The sequence below is a fragment of the Musca autumnalis genome, unplaced genomic scaffold (assembly GCF_047663935.1).
Source record: "Musca autumnalis isolate F117 unplaced genomic scaffold, ASM4766393v1 scaffold_1, whole genome shotgun sequence".
NCBI classification, from domain to species: domain Eukaryota; kingdom Metazoa; phylum Arthropoda; class Insecta; order Diptera; family Muscidae; genus Musca; species Musca autumnalis.
In genome coordinates this window covers 133,598,389-133,623,460 of record NW_027411644.1, presented here as the reverse complement: position 1 = coordinate 133,623,460, position 25,072 = coordinate 133,598,389, and the positions used below count along the sequence as shown (strand labels likewise).

The 25,072-nt window shown below is 32.5% G+C and overlaps 1 protein-coding gene across 49 annotated transcripts in view; it reads left to right on the top strand.

The window, feature by feature from the left end:
* Nucleotides 1–25,072, top strand: part of bt (projectin protein bent) — a 242,254-nt gene that overhangs the window by 128,661 nt on the left and 88,521 nt on the right. For 33 of the 49 annotated variants that reach the window (XM_073955471.1, XM_073955491.1, XM_073955192.1 and 30 more), the window contains 2 exons: nt 1,557–1,616; nt 23,748–24,053. In XM_073955471.1, the coding sequence (XP_073811572.1) occupies nt 1,557–1,616; nt 23,748–24,053 (366 nt within the window). The remainder of the gene's footprint in view (nt 1–1,556; nt 1,617–23,747; nt 24,054–25,072) is intronic. The other 16 variants (XM_073955521.1, XM_073955529.1, XM_073955401.1 and 13 more) reach the window with 1 other exon arrangement.

Here is a 25,072-nt window from a genome sequence, read left to right as displayed (position 1 = left end):
GTAACAAACTTTCTAAACTCATCAAATTTTGTTGAGTATAATGTACTCTGCACATTGCAATGCGCTACTTTGAGTCCACCTCTTAAATTACTTACAATCAGCATAGTTTCTAACCCACTGCTAACTACTGGGCCCATATTTATATTAGAAGTAGACATATTTGATGAAAAATGTTATAAATTGAAGCTGTATATACAAAAATGAACTTAAATCTAAAATAGTGAACGCTTTTGTAACTAACATTTTCACAACTTTTGTCTACCAAGTTTCATTCAGTAATCCTATTCATAATAAACAAACTTATGAACTGAATATTAAATTTAGATATTGTGTTTAATTCCAGTTTGCTCTACAACAAGTTGAAATAAAGTGTTCTGCAAATGTATAGCAGTTTTAGAAAAATAACAACAAGATTCGGAGAGCGTTGATTAAATGCAAATTTGTTATACAATCTATTTATTTTTTTGGCGAGAGAGAGAGAGAGACACGTAAAATGAAAAAGAAATACTTTAACAACTTTTTGGCAACAACAATTCTAACACTAAATTGCTGTTGTTTCTTATTAAGTAGAGATAAAAAAATATGTTAAGAAACCAAGACATCTTTTAGTTTGAGATCACGCTTCTTGAAATAATTTCTCATTAGAGAATCTCTGACGTTAATCGATTGGAATTTAACCAGCACTTCAGCACAATATCATAATATTTGGCTATATTCCAGATACATTTTGTAAGATTCGGTGTTTTCTTTGGAAGTCCAGTTACAATTATATCTGCACGGTTTAAGCGTTTATAAAGAGCATTTTGAGACCTTTCAAGCTGCATTAGTTTACTGGTAGTTCCTTTATCAACTTGTTTAACGAATTCGTAACAATGAGATATGTACGTCGGATTTAATATTTTTTTGTATCAACAAGAAGATCACGTTGCAGTTCCGATACTAAGCCATCAAACTTAACCTCCAAATGTTTAATAGCAAGACTTATGTGGGCTTCAGTGGATGATCGGTGTTCGTCCAGCTTTTGATCAAAATTCTAATTAATTTGTTTAATTCCTTGTTTTAATAATGCAGAAAATCACTTTTTGTTGATTTGGATTCAGATGAGGTGGGCTTTGCTGAACCTTTGGCGGGCATGTTTATTATTTATTTTTTTTTGCTTGTTTTCTTTTTGGTATTTGCTTTGTTTTTGTTTAACAACACTTTTGATAGTCTTTAGTGCAGCTGTACACGTGAGAGTTTGTTTTGTTGAATTATACAGCTAATTGCATTTAAATCATTAAACTTTTACGCTCTGACACTTTATTTTTATAGGACTTATGACACGAGCAATTTTTAGCTAATACATATGTTTAATTTTAATTAAAATAGGAATTATTGACAGACACTCTTTTTTACATTATTCCCATGACAGGGTTACCAACCAGTATGAATTTTATGAGAATATATTTTTTAATGCATAATGTAATTTAATAACTGATTTACAAATTGTATGTGCGTCCCCACCATATTTCAATATTAATGTATGACAATGACGTTCTTATTCTTTTCCAAAACAGAAAGAATTATTCGAAAAAATTGGTTTCAAAAAAACTGATCAAAAATCTATACAACGAAAGGTAAGACTACATATTAATTTTTTACAGCGAAACAAGCAAAATTGAAAATTCAGTGTAAACGCCTCTATTGCTTTCTTTTCTTGGCCCGTCAGTTTGTCGTACTGCCAACTTTGAACACTTATTACAATTGTTAAGCATTTTTCGCTTAAAAAATTAATACAATTAGATATTTAATTGTGTAAAAATGTAAATATATTCACAACTATATACATATTTTGCTTATGTTTGTCAATATTTGAAAGTTAAAAAAATTTTATTTACGACAAATAACACTGTGACACAAAATGGAACTCAAAGTATGGGGGGTGGAAAATTTCTTTTGAATATGAAAGCAAAAGGAAAGAACGCAAAAGGAAATTTTCGTCATAGGTCAAGTTTCTGAGATATCGCGCGATTAAGTTTTTGATTTTTTTCCTATAATACTTGGTAATATCACTATTTGGCGTTGATGTAGCTTCATTTTGAAGTGAAATGTCTTCAGTCAAATCGATTGGCGAATCTTTTTGTAGAACATTTCATTCTTCTAACTCAATGCCTTTCATGTCCTTTTCGTCCTTTATTTCTTGAACCGTAGTGAAAGTACCACAAGATGAGATTTTTCAGCATCCAAATATTCTACAAAAATGTTACTCAGAAGATTTTAGCTACGGTTCTCTTTGACAGCTAATCGATTTTGTCACATTTTCATTGCCCTTTTTGACATTTAATCGGTTTTGGTTCAGAAATAAACTATGTTTTGTTTTTCTGTATATTCGGCATTGGTTATTTATTGGTATGTAGACATAACAATTGGTTATTGCTTATGTAGACATCTGGGGTGCTTCTGAAATATTTACCACAACTAGCTCTTGTAATGGTGAACACGTTAATAACAAATTTTCTTGGAGGATATATCCGGTTATCTCAATTTTTGATCCGGATATTCCGACATTAAAACAGATTTTTGAACCGGTTTTAAGTAACCGATTAAACTTATATGTATACCGTTAAAAAGCTAATAGAGTTGTCAATCAAATTAAATTAATTCGCTTCTGAAAACTTTGTTAGTTGCAGTTCTAGAACAAAAAAACCGATTTCATAAACCGTTTTTAAGAAATCGGTTTTTTTTTTGTTCTAGAACTGCAACTAACAAAGTTTTCAGAAGCGAATTAATTTAATTTGATTGACAACTCTATAAGCTTTTTAACGGTATACATATATGTTTAATCGGTTACTTAAAACCGGTTCAAAAATCCGTTTCAATATCGGAATATCTGGATCAATAATTGAGATAACCGGATCTATCCTCCAAGAAAATTTCTTATTAATGTGTTCACCATTACAAGAGCTATTTGTGGTAAATATTTCAGAAGAACCCCAGTAGTGCGATTCTCTAACTCATTTTTTGAGTTACCGACAAAAATCGGTAAAATTAGAACGCAAAATTATCAATGAAAAGTTTAAATTAAAGTTGGCAACACTTTTGCTGTCGGTAGAACTTTACGACTACTTTTTATTGGTGCCTAACTTACCGAAAAATATCGTTAAATACCGAAATTATAAGAATTTTCATTTTACCGATTTTTGTCGGTAACTCAAAAAATTAGTTACAGAATCGCACTACAGATGTCTACATAAGCAATAACCAATTGTTATGTCTACATACCAATAACTATCCAATGCTGAATATACAGAAAAATAAAACATAGTTTATTTCTGAACCAAAACCGATTAAATGTCAAAAAGGACAATGAAAATGTGACAAAATCGATTAGCTGTCAAAGAGAACCGTAGCTAAAATCTTCTGAGCAACATTTTTTTAGAATATTTGGATGCTGAAAAATCTCATCTTGTGGTACTTTCACTACGGTTCAAGAAATAAAGGACGAAAAGAACATGAAAGGCATAGAGTTAGAAGAATGAAATGTTCTACAAAAAGCCTAGTGTTTACATATTCCTGTCCCGCGAGTCAGAAAATTGGAAAGTGCATCTATGAACTTTATATAAATGACAAAGACTTGCCAGATCCCGTGCTTCAATAAACAGGGGCAGCAATTTTCTGAAAAAAAGTTTGCAAAGAACAAATACACATTTTTTGGAATATGTGGCATTGTCATTCTATTGGCGCTTTATCGAAACGTGGAGCTTACCGAAAAATTTATGGCAGAATGGTTGGTAACTCCACGAAAGTCCAAATAGCCGTGTCGGGGCTATTTCAAGAAATGGACCAATATGATCCATCTTCAATACAAAAAATGCATATCTATAATATACTTTGAAAGCTCTATCTTAAATGTTGTAAGTTTTATCGCCAATTCAACAGACGGATGGACTGAGGTACCACTCCGATTGCATGGAAGTCTTCCATTGCAGTTAATATAACGTATTTGTTATAAATTTTGTAACAATCCGCGTTTAATTTAAGTTAATTAATGTAAAAAAGGACCCTTAAAAATCGTTTTCGGTGCGGCAACTTTTTCACCGAAACAACCTTAAATACGCGCTTTTGTTATTAAGACAATACTCACGAGGTTGTGCTGATGTTTTTATAGCCCCCCTTTATTGTATACTATACATGGTTTCATTTCAATGACAAATTTAATATACCATCTGATTGTGGAAAGTATGTTAATCAAAGAGCACATTAACTATCGAGTAGCTTTTTATCATAATTGCATTATTGCCCCCAACAGAAGTAGTCTGAATCAATTTCGCTACATCGATGTTCCTTAGGCAAGCAAATAACCGCGGGGAAGAACCAGATTCACGTCTTTCCATATTTTTTCAGTAATTAATTCATGAGCATTGAAATATTACAAAGAATAATGGATTCACTTCGAAGTCAAATTAATTGAAATAACTGATATTAGTCTTCTTTCGATTATATAAAATTCTCGATTCTAACTTCCCTATCGAATTTCTAAAGCAGAGAAGGGCTTCTTTGCAAGGAAGTATAGTGAGGCCGACCACTGAGTTGTTTTTGCATTTGCTTCTCTTTTTCACTTACAGTATTTTCTTCACATACTAAAACATTGATGGAAAATTTTAGGCGACGCGGTTCTAAACTCACCATGTCCACTACTCTGGGAACACAATCCACGTAACATTCGTATAAGATCAAAAATGTTTGCGTCAGTTGCCTCAACTGAAATATCGACCGTATTTCTTAAATATTGCCGAATCACTCATCCGACATTAAAATTTAAATAGTCTTCATGGTATAAAACCATTTTCTTTCGACACAAAAATGTATATATTTTGTTTTCGAAAACTTTTCATAATCTCAACGTGGTTCTGAACATAATTGTTACTAACAATAGCTACGATTACTTAAGTAAAAGATTACCGTTCTTAAATATGTGAGGGCGAGATAATATTATATTGAATTCATAATGCTTAATTTACAAATTACCCGAAACACCTGTAAGTACTTCCAAAATTCTACGTCGTTCTAAATACACCAAATCAAGAAATTAACTGCAATGTGCATTTGACCACTGCAATGTGATGGCAATCTCATAGAATGAATATTTGAACTCAAATATTCAATTTCTATTCCTGTCCTCGAGACGAAGTTCGTCGGGTCCACTAGTAATACAGTGATTCGATTAAGCGCAAGACAAATTTTTGCGTATATTTGTATATACTCGCGAATTAATTACATGTTAAACCATTTTTATTTACAAAATAATTAATTTTATTAAAGTATAATAAACTAAGAGATAAATAAAGTCAATAATAATACCCAGCCAAATGTTTGATACCAAAGATGTAATTCAATCATGGGTGAAAGTGATTTGGCATGTCATCTTTTTAGCATCTTCATCGATGAATTTGATATGAGCGTGGACCCCAAAAGGTGCTATTCATTTTTAGATCCAAAGCATGTCATTTACACCAATGCTTTTACATGTCATTTTAACCAATGCTTTGGCATGTCATTTTCACCAACCCTTTGCAGAGAGTTTTCACAACGTTGGTTGTGATTTCGAGTCTCCGACAACATCAAGTCTATTGTAAATAATTAATCTTATATATTATAAAAATGTGTGTATAAATAAAAATACAAAATTCATATATATCGATCGATGGAATGGCTTCAAATGTTGATGAAAAGATCGGATCTTTCACGATTTCCTTTGCATGGGTTCAAATGTTGATGAAAAGATCGGATCTTTCACGACACCCTTAGCATGGGTTCAAATGCTAATGAAATTATCGGATCTTTCACGACTTCCTTTGAACCAATACAAAATATGCCATGAAATCATGTCATCGCAAAGAAACCCTTCCTTCAAATTTTGCTGGATACAGATGCGATTAATCGTGGAAAATTTTCTAAAATCACTAAAAACGTCTGCGACACTCGTTTAAGTGCACTCTACTTAAAAGTCAAAATAAAAGCTTAACATTAATTAATTCTTAACAGATTAATTCTTAATGGACCCTTTAGTATCCTGAATGATAAAAAACGCGATTTGGAAGTGTTGTTATATGACTTTGACTGGCTTTGACATAAAAGTTGTACTAACACACTTTACCCGAATTGAGAGTGTCCCATAGTATCTACCTTCAATACAGAACAGGACTTTAAATTGAACGCGAAAATATATGGTGTTTTAAAACATAGAAGTTTGGAGGACAATTTGGTAAGGAATATACCGAAATTCCGTTAACCTAAACTAATTTTGCACATAATCGCGACTTATTCTTTATTGAATGAACTTTTGCTGGGTTTTTAAGGATAACAATACCCATTATATCAAAAAATTTCAATGTAACATATGTTTTTACATACAAAAAAACTGAAAAGAATGGAGTACTCAAAATTCATATGACTTGGATAAAAAAATTTAATGATTATAACATTAACGACCATAAAAGGTTGAATATAGCTGGTTTAGAGTCTTAAAAGTAATACTTCCGCGATATAAGTAAAAACAATATATTTACATCCTAGCATTATTTTGTTGATAAAATCCCTATAATACTTCGGGGCGTTTTTTCTGAAAATGTCTGTGAACCTGTAGATTTCCCATCTTAAATAAACAAATTATGAAGACGTTGTTTTCAGCGAGAGAATACATCCATTCCTACACCGAATCAATAAATAATGACAGTAAATCAATGTATTATCATGAAAAGATAGAACTTTTAATTAAGTTCGGGTTAAAAACTATGGAGTATTGCCTTAGCTATTGCTTACACTAGTAAAATACACTATTCAAGAGTGAATTGTCTTTAAAAAACGGTTAAGAAGTGTAGTTTCAACTTTAACCTCAAATCGATTAATCTTCTTATAACAACAACGCGTTTTTTCTGCTTTGAGGAAAATAGAGTCCCTATTAAGAATTAATTTATTATAAATGCAGGCTTAAACTTTATATTAAGTTCATATTTTTCACTTTTAAGTAGGGTGTGCTTGTCTCACCATTCTAAGGTGTTTGTCGAGAATTTTCCGCGATTAATTGTTATGGCGTAAGTTTTGTGCCTAATTCGTTAAATTGTAATAAGACTCTTTTATAAAGAAATCCCTAAGTAAATGTAGTTTAATTCGCGAATAAACACAAAAGATGGGTTGCGCTTAAACGAATATCGATCACTATATATAAATAATTGATAAATTTGTTCTTGTGAAATCAATGTGTGAACACAATATTGGTACGAAGTTGCACTACTTTAAGCCTATCCTTATTTCCAAACAATGCACTATATGTAATTTGCTCAGTCGATTTTGCACCTATTAATATTAATAATTTTTTAGTTGGCATTGAAAAAAGAACTTTGACCGCGATTTATTTAAAAATCCCCCAGCGATTGTTTTTGATTTTTCTCATCTATGAACTTCTATATCTCAAAAAACAGTAAAACCTACGAAAATATCATAAAAGGCAATCTTGTAGAGAATTTTCAATGCTAAAACATTTTTTTATTTCAATTTCTATGAGACTTCCGGTTTCCAAGCAAAATCGTGAAAACGAAAAAAAATTGAACTTAGGCCTTCGGCGATTCTCTTGTTTTTTTGATTTTCTCATCTATGAAGTTTAATGTTTTTATTTAAAATTACTGACCATATTAAAAAATAAAGAAAATCTATTAAAAACGACTTTTCTTAAATGTTGTGCTCAAACGGAGAGAAAATTTGATATTTTCGCCACTACAGTCACACATATTATCTTGTGCGTCATTGGTTTATGGTATGAAAAGAAATCAGAGTGTCTAACATCTTACGATTAATCTTTATGAAGTCAGTCTTAACAAACTTATTAACATCAATTCTCTTATAATCTATTATATAAAACTTAAATGACGTTCGTACGTTAATCAAAAAGTCGACCAATGGTAACATATATGGTCTCCAAAATTTGGATGTGTGACGGAATTTGATCTAGAAATAAATTTGCCTAAATATATTGAAATCGGTTCAGATTTGCTTATAGCTCCCAAACATATTTTCGGCCGATTTCATGTATTTGATGCATCAAACACACTATGTATGTATGTCCAATTAAGTTTGAAAATTTTTATTGAAATCTGTCAAGATATCTAAAATGTGTGCAGAATTTGGACTAGAAAAAGTTGGCCAAATTATTTTGAAATCGTTTCAGATTTCAGGTTGTCCTTTATTAAGAAATATCACACGTGTATACATAAGGGATAATACGAGGGCTGAACGATAACTATCTGGCCTAACAATGAAAACGCGAATATTTACCATAAAAAACGGGTTTATTGTTTTCTTAAGTAGTCTCCAGTATGATTTATACACTTTTTCGTACGCTTAAACCTATTGGCGAAGGACTGGCTCTACTCCGAATGAGATACCTCCAAAACATGGATTTTGAAAGCTTTTACAGCATCTTCAGGCAACAAAAATCGTTGACCACGCCTTTTTTTTTTGGTGTGCTGGAATCAAATGAAGTCATTTGATCCCCAGTCATAGCTCCCAAACATATTTTCGGCCGATTTCATGTATTTGATGCATCAAACACACTATGTATGTATGTATGTCCAATTAAGTTTGAAAATTTTTATTGAAATCTGTCAAGATATCTAAAATGTGTGCAGAATTTGGACTAGAAAAAGTTGGCCAAATTATTTTGAAATCGTTTCAGATTTCAGGTTGTCCTTTATTAAGAAATATCATACGTGTATACATAAGGGATAATACGAGGGCTGAACGATAACTATCTGGCCTAACAATGAAAACGCGAATATTTACCATAAAAAACGGTTTTATTGTTTTCTTAAGTAGTCTCCAGTATGATTTATACACTTTTTCGTACGCTCAAACCTATTGGCGAAGGACTGGCTCTACTCCGAATGAGATACCTCCAAAACATGGATTTTGAAAGCTTTTACAGCATCTTCAGGCAACAAAAATCGTTGACCACGCCTTTTTTTTGGTGTGCTGGAATCAAATGAAGTCATTTGATCCCCAGTCAAGGCTGTACGGCGGATGAGCCATAAATTCCACGTTTTTTTTTTCGGTCAAACAGGCGCTGGTTTGAATCGATGTGTGAATGCTATAGACTGATGAATTTAACATGGGGATGTCATAGGAAGGGGTCTATTCGCGTTTGTTTCAAATAAGCAGTGGTCTTTCGCGAATAGCATAACAGCTAATCGTTATTCGCGCCTTCTATCAGATCTACTTTTAAAATTTTTATTTTCACAAACTTTTCATTACCCACCATACCAATTCTATCGTGGTGAAAATGTCAATGGTGTAAGTATATTTGTTTCGCATATTTAGGCGTATTTTTGTTAAACTTTATGAAATGGTCTGCTGTGTACAAAAAAAACAACACAAACGGCTGTTTCATAAATGCAGAAACTATCGTCTGTCAGGGTGAAACCTTAATTCAAATTAAGGAACTTTTAATGCAAATTATCTCTTCCGTCTGTCTAGGCCAGGGACGCGCTTCCTTGCCTAGACAGTATAGTGAGGGTGCCCACTGACTTGTTTTTGCATTTGTTTCTCTCTCTCTCACGTACAGTGTACGTGTACATAAACAAACGATGAACATCATGTGGTTGTTGTGTTTTTCAAATAAATTTCCAGTGGCAACTTATAAGCCAACTGTGCCGTCCTTTGACATTCTTATACAATAGCTGGTATAAATGATGGAACTATAGCTATCGATATGTTGCCTTCCGACCTGTTTCATGTAAAAACTAATCAGAACAACGTTCTGAGTTCCAAGAAAAAATCTTCCAGAATGGTTATTAGTAACGGTTGTTGTTGTGTTGTATATACGTAACTTTTGAGAATTTAAAATTTTGTAGATGCATATTCCGATACATTCCACTAGGTAATTTGGCCTGTTTTTGAGGCAAAAATTAATTAGGGCGGAATTATAGGATTTTTTAACTTTTTAAATTATTTATGTGTAAACGTGAGATAAAACAAAGATTTCTACAGGTAAATTCGGATATAACGAACAGCGGTTATAAGTTATCAAAAATAAAAACAAAAATAGAAAATGAATTACACAGAGGAAGTATTACAACATTTTAACGACATAAATACGAAATACCTGAATTACAATATGTCGGTAATACATTTAAACATAAGATCTCTGAGAAAAAACTTGTTGCCATTCATAACATTTGTATCTAAAATAATAAATAAAATTCAATTAATCGTATTAACAGAAACAAATATTTGCGATCATGAGAACCCATATTATTTAATAGATGGATACAACGCAATATTCCACAATAGAGAACGGAAAGGTGGTGGAATCGCAATTTACATTAAAAACTATATTCAATATGAAGAAGTACAAATAAATATGGAGTCTGCAGAAGTAAAACAAATCAATATTACATCAAATAACAGAACAACTACAATCATACCAATATATCGGCCACCAAACACAAATACAAAAAGGTTCTTACAAGAATTGGAAAATAATATAAGTGGTATAAATAGACAGAATAATTTAATTATTGTGGGTGACATAAATATCGATATATTGCAACAAAATGCTACAACAACGAACTACTTAAACATTCTATCTTCATATGGTTTAATTAGCATGATCAATAAAGTGACCAGAGAAGATAACTCCAGTAAATCTATTACATGCATCGATCATTTATTCTCCAGGTGGGACAAAAAAATGTCAAAAACTCACGCGGCTGTAATTGAAATCAATATATCCGATCATTTTGCAATCTTTGGTTGTATAGATGAGACGAAGCAAGCGTTGAATCATGAACTAGATACAACAAACAGTGGAAAATTCGTGTTAAGCAACTCTAAAGTCAACCAACAATTAAATAGCACAGATTGGAAACAACAAATGAATATTTCAAGCAACTCAAACGAACTTTTCAATAATATTTACCAAACCTTCAACAACATGTACAGAAATTCTAAAACACAACAGTCAAAACTTAAAAAAAGGAACCAATATCCTTGGCTCAATGAACATATCCTAAACTGCTGCAGCATTAAAGAAAAATTATACAAAAAGTGGTTGCAAAATAAAAATAATCAAATAAACGAAAAAATATACAAAAACTTCAACAACAGCATAAATAATAAAATAATTAGAGCAAAAAATGACTATTACCATCAACAATTTTTACTAAACCGAACTAACATCAGAGGCACTTGGAAACTCGTCAACCAAATCACCGGGAAAAAATCAGAAAATTTAAACAATTCAATCAAAAAACACTTCAAAAATGAATCACTAAGCGATATAACTCAAAATTTTGCCGTCAAATTTAATGAAAATGTGATGAAAATCATACATACGTGCTCCATTGTCACACTAAATACAAGTGTTGCAAATACTATTAACAATTCAATATACTTAGAATATGCAACAGAGGAAGCAATCAATAATATAATAAAAACACTAAATCCTAGGAAAAGTGCGGGAATAGACGATATAAGAGCAGTTTATTTGAAAAACATTGCTAACATATTAACACCGATCATAACGAAATTGATAAACAGCAGTATCTATGAAGCTTCAATACCAAAAATAATGAAACAATCAATCGTAAAACCCATTTATAAAAGTGGCGACAGATCGGACTATAATAATTACCGGCCAATAGCATTACTTCCAGTCCTCGAAAAAGTATTAGAAGAAATCATTGTTCAAAGACTAAACAGCTGTTTAAGGACGTACAAAATCATAAACAAACAACAATTTGGCTTTCAAAAAGGAAAAAACATTAACCAAATCCTTGGTCACTTCTCTAATCACATTAATGAATCCCTGAACCAGAACAAGGCGTGTCTAGCACTGTTCATAGATTTCAGTAAGGCCTTTGACACTCTGCCCCATTCGAAACTAGTAGACGCACTTGCAAGGATCGGTATCAGAGGACAAGCATTAAAATGATTCGCAGATTATCTGTCATCTTGAAGCTTTTGTGTTAAAGTGAACGAAACTACAAGTGAAATGATGAAAGCTCCTTTCGGTGTACCACAGGGTTCAAAACTGGGTCCCATACTCTACATTATATATACGAACGAAATGGTAAATCAGCTAAAAAACAGCACAACGTTCACATACGCTGACGACACGGCCATTGTAGTAAGTCACGAGTCATTAAACAACGCAATATCAACACTCCAAAATGAATTAAATATAATCAATAGATGGTCTCATGACAACGGTTTAATAATAAACTCTTCAAAAACCAAAGTAATGTTTATCAGACCAAGAACAACACCGAAACAAAACATCAAAATCATATACCATGATATAGACTGCCTACACTACAGCCATAACCAAATTAATCAACCTCTGAATGACAACTGTAGCACAGAATTAGAACTGGTGGAAACATACAAGTATCTTGGAGTATACCTAGATGAAAATTTCAAATGGAAAACTCATACAAAAAACTCCAAAAGAAGCTACAACAATCATCGTACGCACTGTACCATCTCGGGAATTGTGCACCCTTTCATGTACTCAAACAAGCCTACTTCTCACTGGTTGAATCACATCTGAAGCATGGGATTACAGCCTGGGGAAATTCAAGATGATGTAGGCACCTCCAAACTGCACAAAATCGAATTGTGAAAATTATGCACAAAAAAATGGAACATAAAACACAACAAGAAAATCTACGCATCATTACAGGCACAAATTCAGCAAATAAAAAACTCAAAGATCTTGAAATACTAAATATTAAAGAGCTTCACGCTACTACAATAGTAAGCGAATTCATCGACGACGAAAGTATGGCGAAGAAACTGGATCACAACCAAAACACGAGAAGAAGAGCAGAGGGTAAATACTTCGTCCCTAATTTCAAAAATGATTATGGGAAATATTCGCTTTCTGTTGCGCTACCCAATACCTTAAATGAATTGCCAAAAGAAGTAGTTAAAGAAAGAAATAAACATATTAGAAATAAGCTAATGAAAAATCACTGTATAAATAGTTAAAAAACAATGAAGTCTACAATAATTTGTTTATTCAATTAATACATAAACATTATAGATCTTGTACCCACATACAAGCTAACTAAAGCTTCGTGGGACTTACTGAATAATGAAATGTTTTTTACTTTTGAAAAAAATAAATAAAAAAATAAATAAAAAAAGTAACTACGTATATAACGAACAAAGCTAATTATTCCAATGTCATCTTCATTAATTTTCTTATACAAGTTACCGAACTAAAGTATGACAATGGGAAAATGCATCGTGAGCATATTCCCACAGTCAATGCCGTTCTCACAGCTAAGATGATTTAGTGGCAGCGGCAGCAGCAGCAAAGGCAAGTGCAAACAAACGCCACTTTTTAGTAGTCATGTCAGAACAGCTCACTCAGTAAATACAGAACCTACCTCAATAAGTGGAATCGTCAACAAAAACATCAACAACAACCTAAACAACATACTTAGCATTAAAGTGTATTTAAAAATTAAAAGAATTTTATTAATTTACCATTTAATCATTTAGTAATCATTAATCAATTATTTTATAAATAAATAAAGTGTAATTAGAATAATTATTATCCTAAAAAATATTAATTGGCGCCCAACGTCGAGCAAATGTAAGTGAAGTAACCATTCATTAAAGAAAACATGTCAAAGTGAAAAGTGCTAAAATAAAAAAAACGACAGAATAATGAACGCGGGGCAGTTAAGCAAATCATCGATGCTGCAGTTAGTTCAGCACTTCAGAGACAGAGTGTTATAATTGAAGCACAATATCAAGTCGTTCAAGACCAAATTAATGAAGTTAAAAGCCAATTTGACGGCCTGAAAACTCTTTTGGCATCCGTAGGCATCTGTGAAGAGACGAAAATTGTCGTATTCATTAGTAGTGAGGCCGTTAAATCTCTTCCGGAGCCTGTCGGCACACTCGAAAATTACGTACGTTTGCGAGCTGAAACAAACGCTGCATATATGTTTGATATAGGTAATGCAAACGAATTTTACAAATCAGACAATGAAAGTGCCGTGGCAAATGCCTTTTCCACACAACAAGTTAGCAACTTGGGCGAAAGTGCTAGCATTATAACTGAGGCAACCGTCCACAAAGAAGCTTCTCTCACAAAAACCATAATGTCGGTTGACAAACCAGCAAATTTTTTTCGCAATCAAACTATAAGTGCTGTAGAAAATGCAAAAGGAATGAAACGTTATATTTCCCTTGGGAAGAAAACAAGATATTTCATTGCATTTAACAATGACATTGATTTTATGAAATCGCTGCAACAAGCTGTAAAATTAAACTTTGTAAACGCAATTCATTGTTATCTACCAACGCTAGATCGAATCCACCAAGAACCTAAGTTTTTTCTTCGAGTAAAGTTTAAGTATTTGAACGATTACTATTTTCCGAAAATAAAAAAGGCCGAAGAATTTGTAGCTATGTGCCGAATTTCAAATCAAAATAAATTTATAACCGACAACTTGTTAAATTTTCAAAGGCCCATACCATAAAAATGTGGAAAAATTCTTCACATTAAATTTGTTTCGTTTTTCGTTCTATCAAAATAGTCTGGCTTAATACTAATTTTGTTGTTTTATTATTTTAAAACAACTAATTTATTAGTGGAAAAAGTTTGGCATTGTTAGTCAAGGGGTAAAGCAGGGAAGACTGGTTTCGATTTACGCCACTGGATCTCATCAGTTAAATTTTTTCTACAAAATTTAATAGAACTTTTGGTTATCAGTATTTGTCTGATTAAAGTCAGGTGATTCGATTAAATCTTCCATTATGAAAGTTAGAAAAAAAATTGGAATTGCGAGATAATGATTAGTTCACGTTCGTCCAAAGCTTACAAATTATTAGATTCTTAGACGATAAAGTTCTAATGATGAGTAAATTTGTTGATTACTATAGGTTCTGGGATGGAACAAAATATTTATTACTAAATACAGTCGGACCTCGATTATCCGTGATGGTCGGGACCAGAGGCATTACGGATAATCGATTTTCCCGGATAATGGAGGCAATGCTTTTATGCAGTTTTTGAACATATTTTTAAGTAAAAATGGCATAATATTGTACAAAAATATAAAAAACTGTAATTTGTATTAAATTTGCTACGGTAATCCATCAAATGTTAAAAGGATATATAATATCATCATCATCAGATTCATCTGAATTGACTTTGCCCATGGTTTTTGTGATACCATAGATACACAAATACGGGAGCATTTCCAGTTTTCGTTTGTTTACCTTTTGTTTGCTTAATCAGATTAATTGGAAAGTGTGTTTTTACTCCCGGGCAATGAAGTTTATAACGAAAAATAGAAGAAATGGAAAAAGTCCAACATTTGTTTTCTATCACGGATAATGGAGGTTCCCGGATAATCGATTCACGGATAATCGAGGTTCAACTGTATTTAAATCAAATACATTAAAGCCGATTTTTAAAAATATTCAGAACACTTATATTGAAAAATTTCGTTGAACCTGTTTTTTCACAAAACTATTTTAGTTTTTTAAAATTTAGTAAAAAGTAGTTAAAATACCATCCTGACATTCCAACTTAAAGACATTTTGCGATTTATCTTCCAATTATCCACAACCTTCCATAGACAAATATTGCGTTTGAAATACATTGAAAACAGATGCAAGTACAAAATAATTTAACGAAAAACAGAGTATAATTCAAGAATTACATTTGAGTTCTAATATTGTCCAAATGGCTACGACACACAGACAAATTTTTGGATTTTTGATACAAACGTTTAGTTTTTTTCACAGTATGATTAGTTCTTCGGTAGCCTGATCTCAGGAAAACACTTTCACTAAAGAATTTATACTCTTAGAGTACGTGAATTCGGCTTCAAAGTGCTCAGCTGATAGATCTGAGACTATATAATGCAAGTCATTGAACACAAGTAGTTGTATGAATTATTGGGGAAAGATTTGGCTAAAATTAATAAGTATTTAGACAATAAGCTTTCACCCTTAGGTGTCAAACCGAAGTTTCTACTAGTGCTGGGAAGTCCCTCACTAATAAGAGAGGGGATGGTCCATCAGGACATTATCAAATTAAAAGTCGCAGTCTCAAAATTACTGATCCTAACGTCATTGTTCTGTCACTCACTATTTATATTTCATCTATAATCCTGTCGTTTTGAATGTCATCTAAATTGAACCTTCCGAAAGAAATGGTTATTCTACCGCGGATATTTTAGGAAATGCTAATATTAAAGTAATACAAGTAGATAATGTAATTTTCCTTCTTATTAAATATCCTAAACCTAAGTTAGCATGTAAGAAGCTGACCATTTTTCCTGTTGCCCACAACAATACAATCGTTCACTTTGATTCAACTGTTGCCATTTGCAGAAATTTTACAATGGCCGTTAAAAAGTGCAGCGTAACCGCGCCCATGTTCTGTCAACCTTCAACTTCCTTGTCTTGTGCTTTACAATTAGTTTCTGGTAACGCAGTGATGTGCCGCTCTACATTTAACAACGCAGCAATGACCAAACTGCTGTAATAGAAGGAAAAGGAGAAATGGCATTGATGGTGACGATGGTCAACGATACCATTTACAAGAACATGAATGGTTCGATACCGTTAACTACCGGGAATACCTCGATCAGCTGTCGTCAACCTGACTGAACATTTCGAAGTTTTGAATTTGCCTTACCATCACGATACAAACGTACAGAACTTGAAGTACATAAACAACCTTCAGCGTACGGTGATTATTTCATTTAAGTTCGGAGGAAATTGAGCAATTCTACCATGAACTAGAACAGCTCTTAAAAATGACAAAGCCGCACGAAATAACCATAATACAAGGTGATTTCAATGCAAAAGTCGGAAATGATGAAATACGTGGCATTACAGGAAGATATGGACTGGGAACAAGAAACGATAGAGGAGACAGACTAGTAGAATTCTGTCAAGCACATAAAATGACAGTCACAAATACCCTTTTTCATATACACCCAAGAAGGCTATACACTTGGAAATCTCCAAGAGACAATAAGGACAACATTATACGGAATCAAATCGATTATATAATAATAAACAGCCGATATTGTACAAGTGTAACAAAATGCTCGACGTTCCCAGGAGCAGACGTTCCGTCTGACCACAACCTCTTGTTGGCCAATTTAAAAATTAAAATTTCTGCCGTCCGAAAAACGAGAAAAAATCGAAGGCCAAAGATTAACGTAGATAAACTTAAAGACCCCTCAATAAAAAGAGACATAAAAGAGCGAGTAAATTCCACACTGGAGAACATCGACAAAGAAGACCTCGAAAATATTTGGAACAACATAAAACACAAAATTAACACAATTACAAAGAACAACTTAGGAAATCAAACCCAACAAAAACAAGAAGAATGGATTACTGACGAAATAAGAGAGCTTCGTCAAGAAAGAAGTAAATATCGAAACACCAACTTTGAAAGATACTGGCAAATTAACAAAGAAATTAGAAATGCTACCAGAACAGCAAAAAATGCAATGCTACAACAGAAGTGCCAAGAAATTGAAATGCTGCAAAACATACATGATGATTTTAACTTACACAAAAAGTTAAAAGAAGCTGCAGGAATATACAGGCATTCATCATCGGGAATATTATTAGACGAAAATAATATTGCCGCATTTGAAACATCAGAGAGAAAACGAATTTGGAAAGATTACGTCACTAGAATTTTTACAGATGACGAGAGGTCAACCTATGATTTTAATCAACCCGCCCTGACAGGAACACAAATAAACAAATGTGAAGTCGAATACGCAATTGCTTCTCTTAAGGACAGAAAAGCTGTTGGTCCTGATGAAATACCCTCCGAAATTCTTAAATTAATAGATGGAGAAAACGTTGATATATTAGTTACTCTTTTTAATTATATATATGACACCGGCCAATACCCACAAGACTGGCTAAAATCAATCTTCATAACCATCCCGAAAAAGAAAAATGCAAAGAAATGCGATGAATACAGACTTATAAGTATAATGAACCACGTCTTGAAAATTTTCCTAAGAATTATTCATAGAAGAATTTATGCAAAATGCGAACTCCATATGGGCCAGTCACAATTTGGTTTCAAAGAAGGAATGGGTACCAGAGAAGCTCTACTCAGCATACACTCGCTGATCCAAAACTGCCGTGATGTGCAAAAAGATGTTTTTATCTGTTTCATAGATTATGCTAAAGCTTTTGATACAGTCCAGCACCATAAACTTATTGATATACTTGTATCAATCGGTATAGATGGAAATGAAATTCAATGTATAAAAAATTTGTATTGGAACCAGACTGCATGTATTGATGTTAACGGCGAACTCACCGACGAAATCAGCATATCGAAGGGCGTCAGACAGGGATGTATATTATCGCCACTTTTATTTAATATTTACTCCCAAAAAATATTTACAGAGGCCTTGCAAAATGAGAAAATGGGAATACGAACAAATGGGGTTCTAATAAATAACATACGATATGCAGACGACACGACAATCCTAGCAAGCAGTATAAATGGCCTACAAAAAGCATTAGACAAACTTACAACCGTAAGCGAACTATATGGGCTTAAAATTAACATCACAAAAACAAAATACATGATTATCAGCAGAAAGAACATCTATAATAACACATCGCTGACAATTCACAATACAGAAATTGAAAGAGTAACTACGTTCAAATATTTGGGGGTTTTGATAAATGACAAATGGGACGTATCACATGAAATTCGATGTCGAATAGAGATGGCCAGAGGAGCGTTTTATAAATACAATAAGCTACTAACAAGCCATGACATCGGAATTCAAACCAAAATCAGATTTGTGAAATGTTACGTATGGTCCATACTACTATATGCAGCAGAGACATGGACAATTAAAGCCAAAGATGAAAAAAAGATAGAGACATTTGAATTGTGGATATATAGAAGAATTTTAAAAATACCCTGGACCGCTCGAATTACGAACAATGAAGTCTTAAGAAGAATGAACGTGGATCGACTATTGGTTAAAACAATAATAAATCGAAAAATCTCTTATTTTGGACACATAATGAGAAATGACAAATACCAACTCATCCAAAAGATTCTTAAAGGGAAAATTGAAGGAAGGCCCAGCAGAGGAAGAAGAGAACTCTCCTGGTTAAAGAATATTCAAGACTGGACTGGCTACGACGATGAAAGGAACTTGTTCAGGGCGGCCAAAAACAGAGAACTGCCGACTATATAAATAAAAAAAAAAAAAATAAATGTAAATTGAAATGTAATTCTTTTATTGTAAAACTATTTAATGTATGATCGCTTATATCCGAACAACGGATGGGCAAATAAAAGAAGAAGAATCATTTAATAATCATTAATCAATTATTTTATAAATAAATATTTATTTACACAACAAACTGCTGAAATCGAAGTAATACAAATTTTACCCCGCGGCACAGTGCACTGTGGTTCCAGCCCGCGACAAAAATACACAAATCGATGTCTACAAATTATGATTGTAACTATTCAAATCTAGTGTAGACACATCAAATTTTAGTATTCCGGCTTTCTTTTAACAACTTCTAACGGTACTAGTTAAAGCAGAGCCACAGAAGTGAGCATTTCCATTTGAAGAAATTGAGACATTGAAATTTCCTTTAACGTCGAGTCAAGTTACAAGTGATATCACAAAAATGTAATGTGTAAAATTACTACAGTAAGAAATGGAAGTAAAACTTAATGGTATTGTTATTGTTTTTAATTGATAACATCATAAAGTTGTATCTTAATTTTGTAGTAAAATTGATCTCGTTTAAAATGTATTTTTGTGAGTGTTTTTATTTAATATTGTGAAAAGAAATAGACTTTTAGTACATTGGATCCTCGCGGATCCTCACGTTATTTTTATTTAAATGTTCGTGGAAGTATCCAGAATTAGGAAAAATTTATCTCGTCTGCCGAAAGTTGCCGAGCGGTATTCAGTTTTCATTATACTGAGTGTACTCGGAGTTTTGTAAATTTTTAGTATAGATTTTTTGGGTGTTTTTAAGCAATCGGTGTTATTGTTTTGCATTTTGTATCGATCTTATTTTATAAAAAATAATGTTTATAGGATTACAGTATGTATGTTTTTGAAATATGGTGTTCAAAAAACTTTGTCAATGCCAGCATGGGGACGGTATTCGGAGAAATTCAAACAAACGTTCAGGTGGATTTTGCGGGATATGAATTCTCTTTGTTTTCAGATCGTATACACTATCTCTGCAAAGGAATTTCAAAACTCTGGATACAGAACAAGAGAACAAAAATATTGATAAACATCATGCAAATTGGCTTGCTATAAAAGACACCACTATTTTACATGCCACTGAAAGATACAGCAAACTGGCTTGCTATAAAAGACACCATTATTTTTGAAAGATACATGCCACTTCAAGAGCTATCTGCCGTTGAAAGTAACAACGCGGAAGGCCTGCCGTAGATTTAAGTTCCACACAAAATAATAAACAACATAGAATGGTTAAATTGGCAAGCAGCAAGTCTTGTTTACTGTTTATATATCCTGGTACATTTTTAGTCTGTTTGAGACCTATAGGACATTGTTTACATCTAATATAATCTGGTACGCCCTTGGTCCATATGTTAACCCACCTAGTAAGAATGTTTTGTGCCTCATATTGTTGATACTTCTACCAGATAATCCTTGTCATGAATATAATTCAGAAAACGTCATGATTTTTACAAACGTTTTTGTAGAAAATTTAGGCCAAATACATAAATATGCCAAATGTCGGGAATTATCATGACATATGACTATACAAAAATGTGGACATATTTTGATGAATATTGGCAAGTATGTATGATACAGATTATAAACTCGAAATGTCAAATTGCAGCACATTCAGTTGCAAAATTTGGTCAAAATCGTGAAATTATAAAAAAACGGGAGGTACGTCTATATGGGTGATATACCAAAACCTGGACTTCTATTGACCATAGACCTACGCAAGATGTTTTATACCACCAAAAACACAAAATGTCAAATTGCAGCGAATTCACATCAAAAATATAGCCAAAATCATGAAATTAATATAAAACTGAAAGTACCGTTATGGGGGGTCTATACCTGGGAGTGGACCAATCCTGACGATTTTTGGGGAAAATTATCTTCTAGTAGCTACGAGTTTACGGTAAAATTTTCAGATCGATATCTTGATTAGAAATATTTTTGTCGCTCTCTCCCATACAAGCTAAACCACAGTGCAGTGGTACCACTTGTATGGAAAGGAGTGCCAAAAATAGTTCTAATCGAGCTAAAGCCTCGAAATTTTAAACATAGTTTTATAACGAGTCCAACAGGGAGAAAAACAAATTTAATGGATGTAGGTCAACATTTGGGTGTAACCCCATATAAAGGTACCCCCCGATTTTTTATATCTTTACGATTTTAGCCAAATTTTCCAGTCTATTTGGCTGTAATTTTGCATTTTGTGTTCTGAGGGATGTTATGTTACCACCTTGCAAGAAATCTTCAATATAGGTCCACGTTTAGGTATAGCTCCCATATAAACGTACCTCGCTATATTCGGTATTTTGACGATTTTAGCCAGATTTTCTAACCGAGTTGGCTGTAATTTTGTATTTTAACTTCGGAGGGAAGATCATACGTCCGTGCAAAAAATGTTCAATATAGGTCCAAGTTTCGGTATAACTCCCATATAAACGTACCTCCCGATTTTCGGAATTTGGTGATTTTACACGCGTGGTATAAGGGGAATGACATACACGGTGGCAGATGGTGGCAGCTGTATTTCTTTTTATCGTAAACTAGAGACTTTCCCCTGTATTTTAGAACAAATATGGACTTGCCCCTACGGGGCCAACATTAGTAAAACTCAACATAAGTTTATAGCAAAGATATTAAAAATGGCACAAAAACTCATTTACAAAGAATTTATTTTTAAGGAACTTTGAAAACGAGTTTTGAATTTGTTTTTTCGTATGAATATTGCCAATGCCATCAACTATAAGTTTCTTTTTGGAAAATGTACATTTACTTCTTAATTTTTTTATAATTTCACTCATAATCTACGAATGCTTTGCGGATCTTTTTTTCGTTATTAAGGTACCACATACAAATCTCAACTTCTTCGACATAACTTGGCATATTACCGCTGTAAATTGGCAACAATAATACTGGAAAATAAAAATTTAATGTGTTTAGAGAATATTTATTTTAATAGCAATCAAATTCGTCGGCATACATTTTTCGATTTTTGTCCACGGACGGAACCACAGTGCGCAGTTAGATTTTCGAACGAATTGTAATTACAATTTTGTATATTTTTTTAAATATACGTTAATAAAAACGAGTTTAGTTCTCCTTTAAGCCGTATCCACCATAATTATGTAAAATAGAGATAAAATAAAGCTTACTACTGCCGCAAACTTTATAGAAAACCACGGATACAATGAACAATTTGTAGCCATTACATAGTTTACTTGCAATCAAATTGCAAGCAACAATATTTTTTATATTTAATATTTATTTCCTCAAACCAAACTGCCAAAATTTTAAGAGTTTTTATTGAGAAGTAACCTAACAAAATCTGATAAATATCAAAAAACGATCAAAATCGGGGTTTTGGAACCTAGTAATGCCAATGCAGAAGACTTTCAGTAATGTGTTTTAGGTGGTAAAATCACGGCCAATTTAGTAAAAGTATATGAAGTGTGTTTTAGAAAAACAAATTATTTCTGACATTTTGTGTTTTTTGGTCGCTACACAAAATGTTTAAGATATATTATATGTATATTAAAAAAATTGCAATCGCAATCGCCAATCTATTCCATTTTACACACATTTATATTTGGTTTATTTTTCCACGGTTTTAAACACATTGAAATAGGCGTTATAATTTATTTATTTTTTACTTTTTCTTCGAAATTCTCACTTTGACGGCAATTTAAACCGCGATAATGGCTCTATTTTGAAAAATATCATTCATATTAATAAATTTTAACATGTTCTTTTTTCAATGCAAACTAAAAAATTATTATTATAAAAATTTGCTAAATCGACTTTTTGCCTAAAAACCTGTCCAAATTACCTATATGCATTCGTACGTTTAGCAAATATTAAGTGTTTCAAAAAAACAAAAAAAAAAAAAAAACAAAAAAAAAATACGGCATGTCGGTGGTACAGCCTATATCGCCAGGGGCAATCCCTGACCATTCCAGGAAAATCGGTTCAGCTGTTTTTGAGTCTATACGGAACATGCATACATACAAACACTCATTTATTTATGTGCAAAAAGAAGATAAGGTTCTTTTAAAAATGTTATTGTTTTAAAAAAATTAAGTATGTCAAAACCTTCCTTGGATAAATATGTAAACATTATAAGACAAATGCAAAATAAATCGGTTGTAAATTGGTCGAGTTTTTGATTCACGGAAGAACGTCATTTAAGTTTTCTATATAAGAAAGGATTGTAGTTAGAATAGGTCAATAACAGCGGGAAACTTAAGAATATTGCGATTAAATTCGCTTCCGAATATCTCTATTAAGTATTTATTAATCTCCCTAATCTAAACTTTCAGTTTAAAATAGTTCCATAGATAAACTTTTTTTCAAACAGATTTTTTTAAACTTTTAAAAACTACGCTTTGCGGAGAATTGAAATTCCCAAGGTATAAGAAATAAAATTTGGTAAATTTAATATTTTAGATTGTTGACGAACCGAAGCCTGCTGAACAGTTTCCTAAATTAAAGAAAACTCCTCAAGTAAAAGAAGAGCCTAAACAAGAACAAACGAAAACTAAGACAAAGACTAAACCGAAACCTAAATCAAAGTACGAAGATCTACCTGAAATTCCTGATTATGAACGCCCACAACTTGAGAAATTTGAAAAACCTGAATTCGAGTCTACCGACTTTAGTCGTGAGACTAATATTCCTAGTAAAATGGAAAAACCACTATTGGATTCAGCAAAAAAAGAAAAAGATATTATGGAAGCTCCTAAATTCTCTAAGGTATTAATTTATAGATTGTAACTTTTAATTTTATTTATTTAAATATTTATTACAATTTTAAGTTATAATAAACTTATAGCTACGGTTATCGGCCTATAAACGGAACATGGAAACTGTGCAACGCATTTGTAAAAATTTTGGAATTCGACAAATGTGAAACATGTTTGTGTTAAATTTCGTTTAGTATAAAAGCCCTTTGTAAATACACGGAGCGCAATGGTTCAGAAATCGATTTTCCTGGCAACAACCCTAATTTATTGTCCCCACCGATTGTTAATTTCTATATGGAATTCGATAGTAAGCATATTGAAACTAAGGAAACCATAAAATTAGGTCAAAATATGTTCAATTTTTGAAAACTTTTGGAGAAAGGAATAGCTATTTCTCTGAAGCTATAATAGCCTTTAAACGTAGTGAGCTATTTTATTTTTCTTCAGGCACTAAATTTAATGAAATTCCAACTTTAGTGGGCTAGAAGTTTTAGGGAGCAATACGAACAAAGTTTCGCATTCTCAGAAATATGTGTCCTCTTCCATTCCATATACATATATTTTTGTACCCTTCCTGTACAGGAATTCTGTAACTTTCTGTATTTTTTTGTTTGTTTTGTAACAACTACAACCCAAGCAAATGAAATAGTTGTAAACTGCGCAATGAGTAAAGTTGTTAAAAAGTTACAGAATAGACCACCTGTTCTGTCCGTTTAATTTTTTTTTTAATTTATTGAAATTATATGGGTATTTTCTCTTACCGTTTCCCATATTATTTATAGCTTTTTTACACAACCAGAAACACCTGGTTATACAAAGTTTTATTGAAAAACAAAAAACAAATGAACTGATGAGGATCTGTGGCGATATCCGAAACGTTAGTCTTCCTTGCCTTACCCTTGGTAATCATCGTAATTTTTTTCCCACTAATAAATTAAAGTTGTTTTAAAAAAGTATTAAAACAACGAATATGCGATTAAGCCTGACTATTTTAAAAGGCAAAATAGAAGTTGTCATCCCAAATAAAAA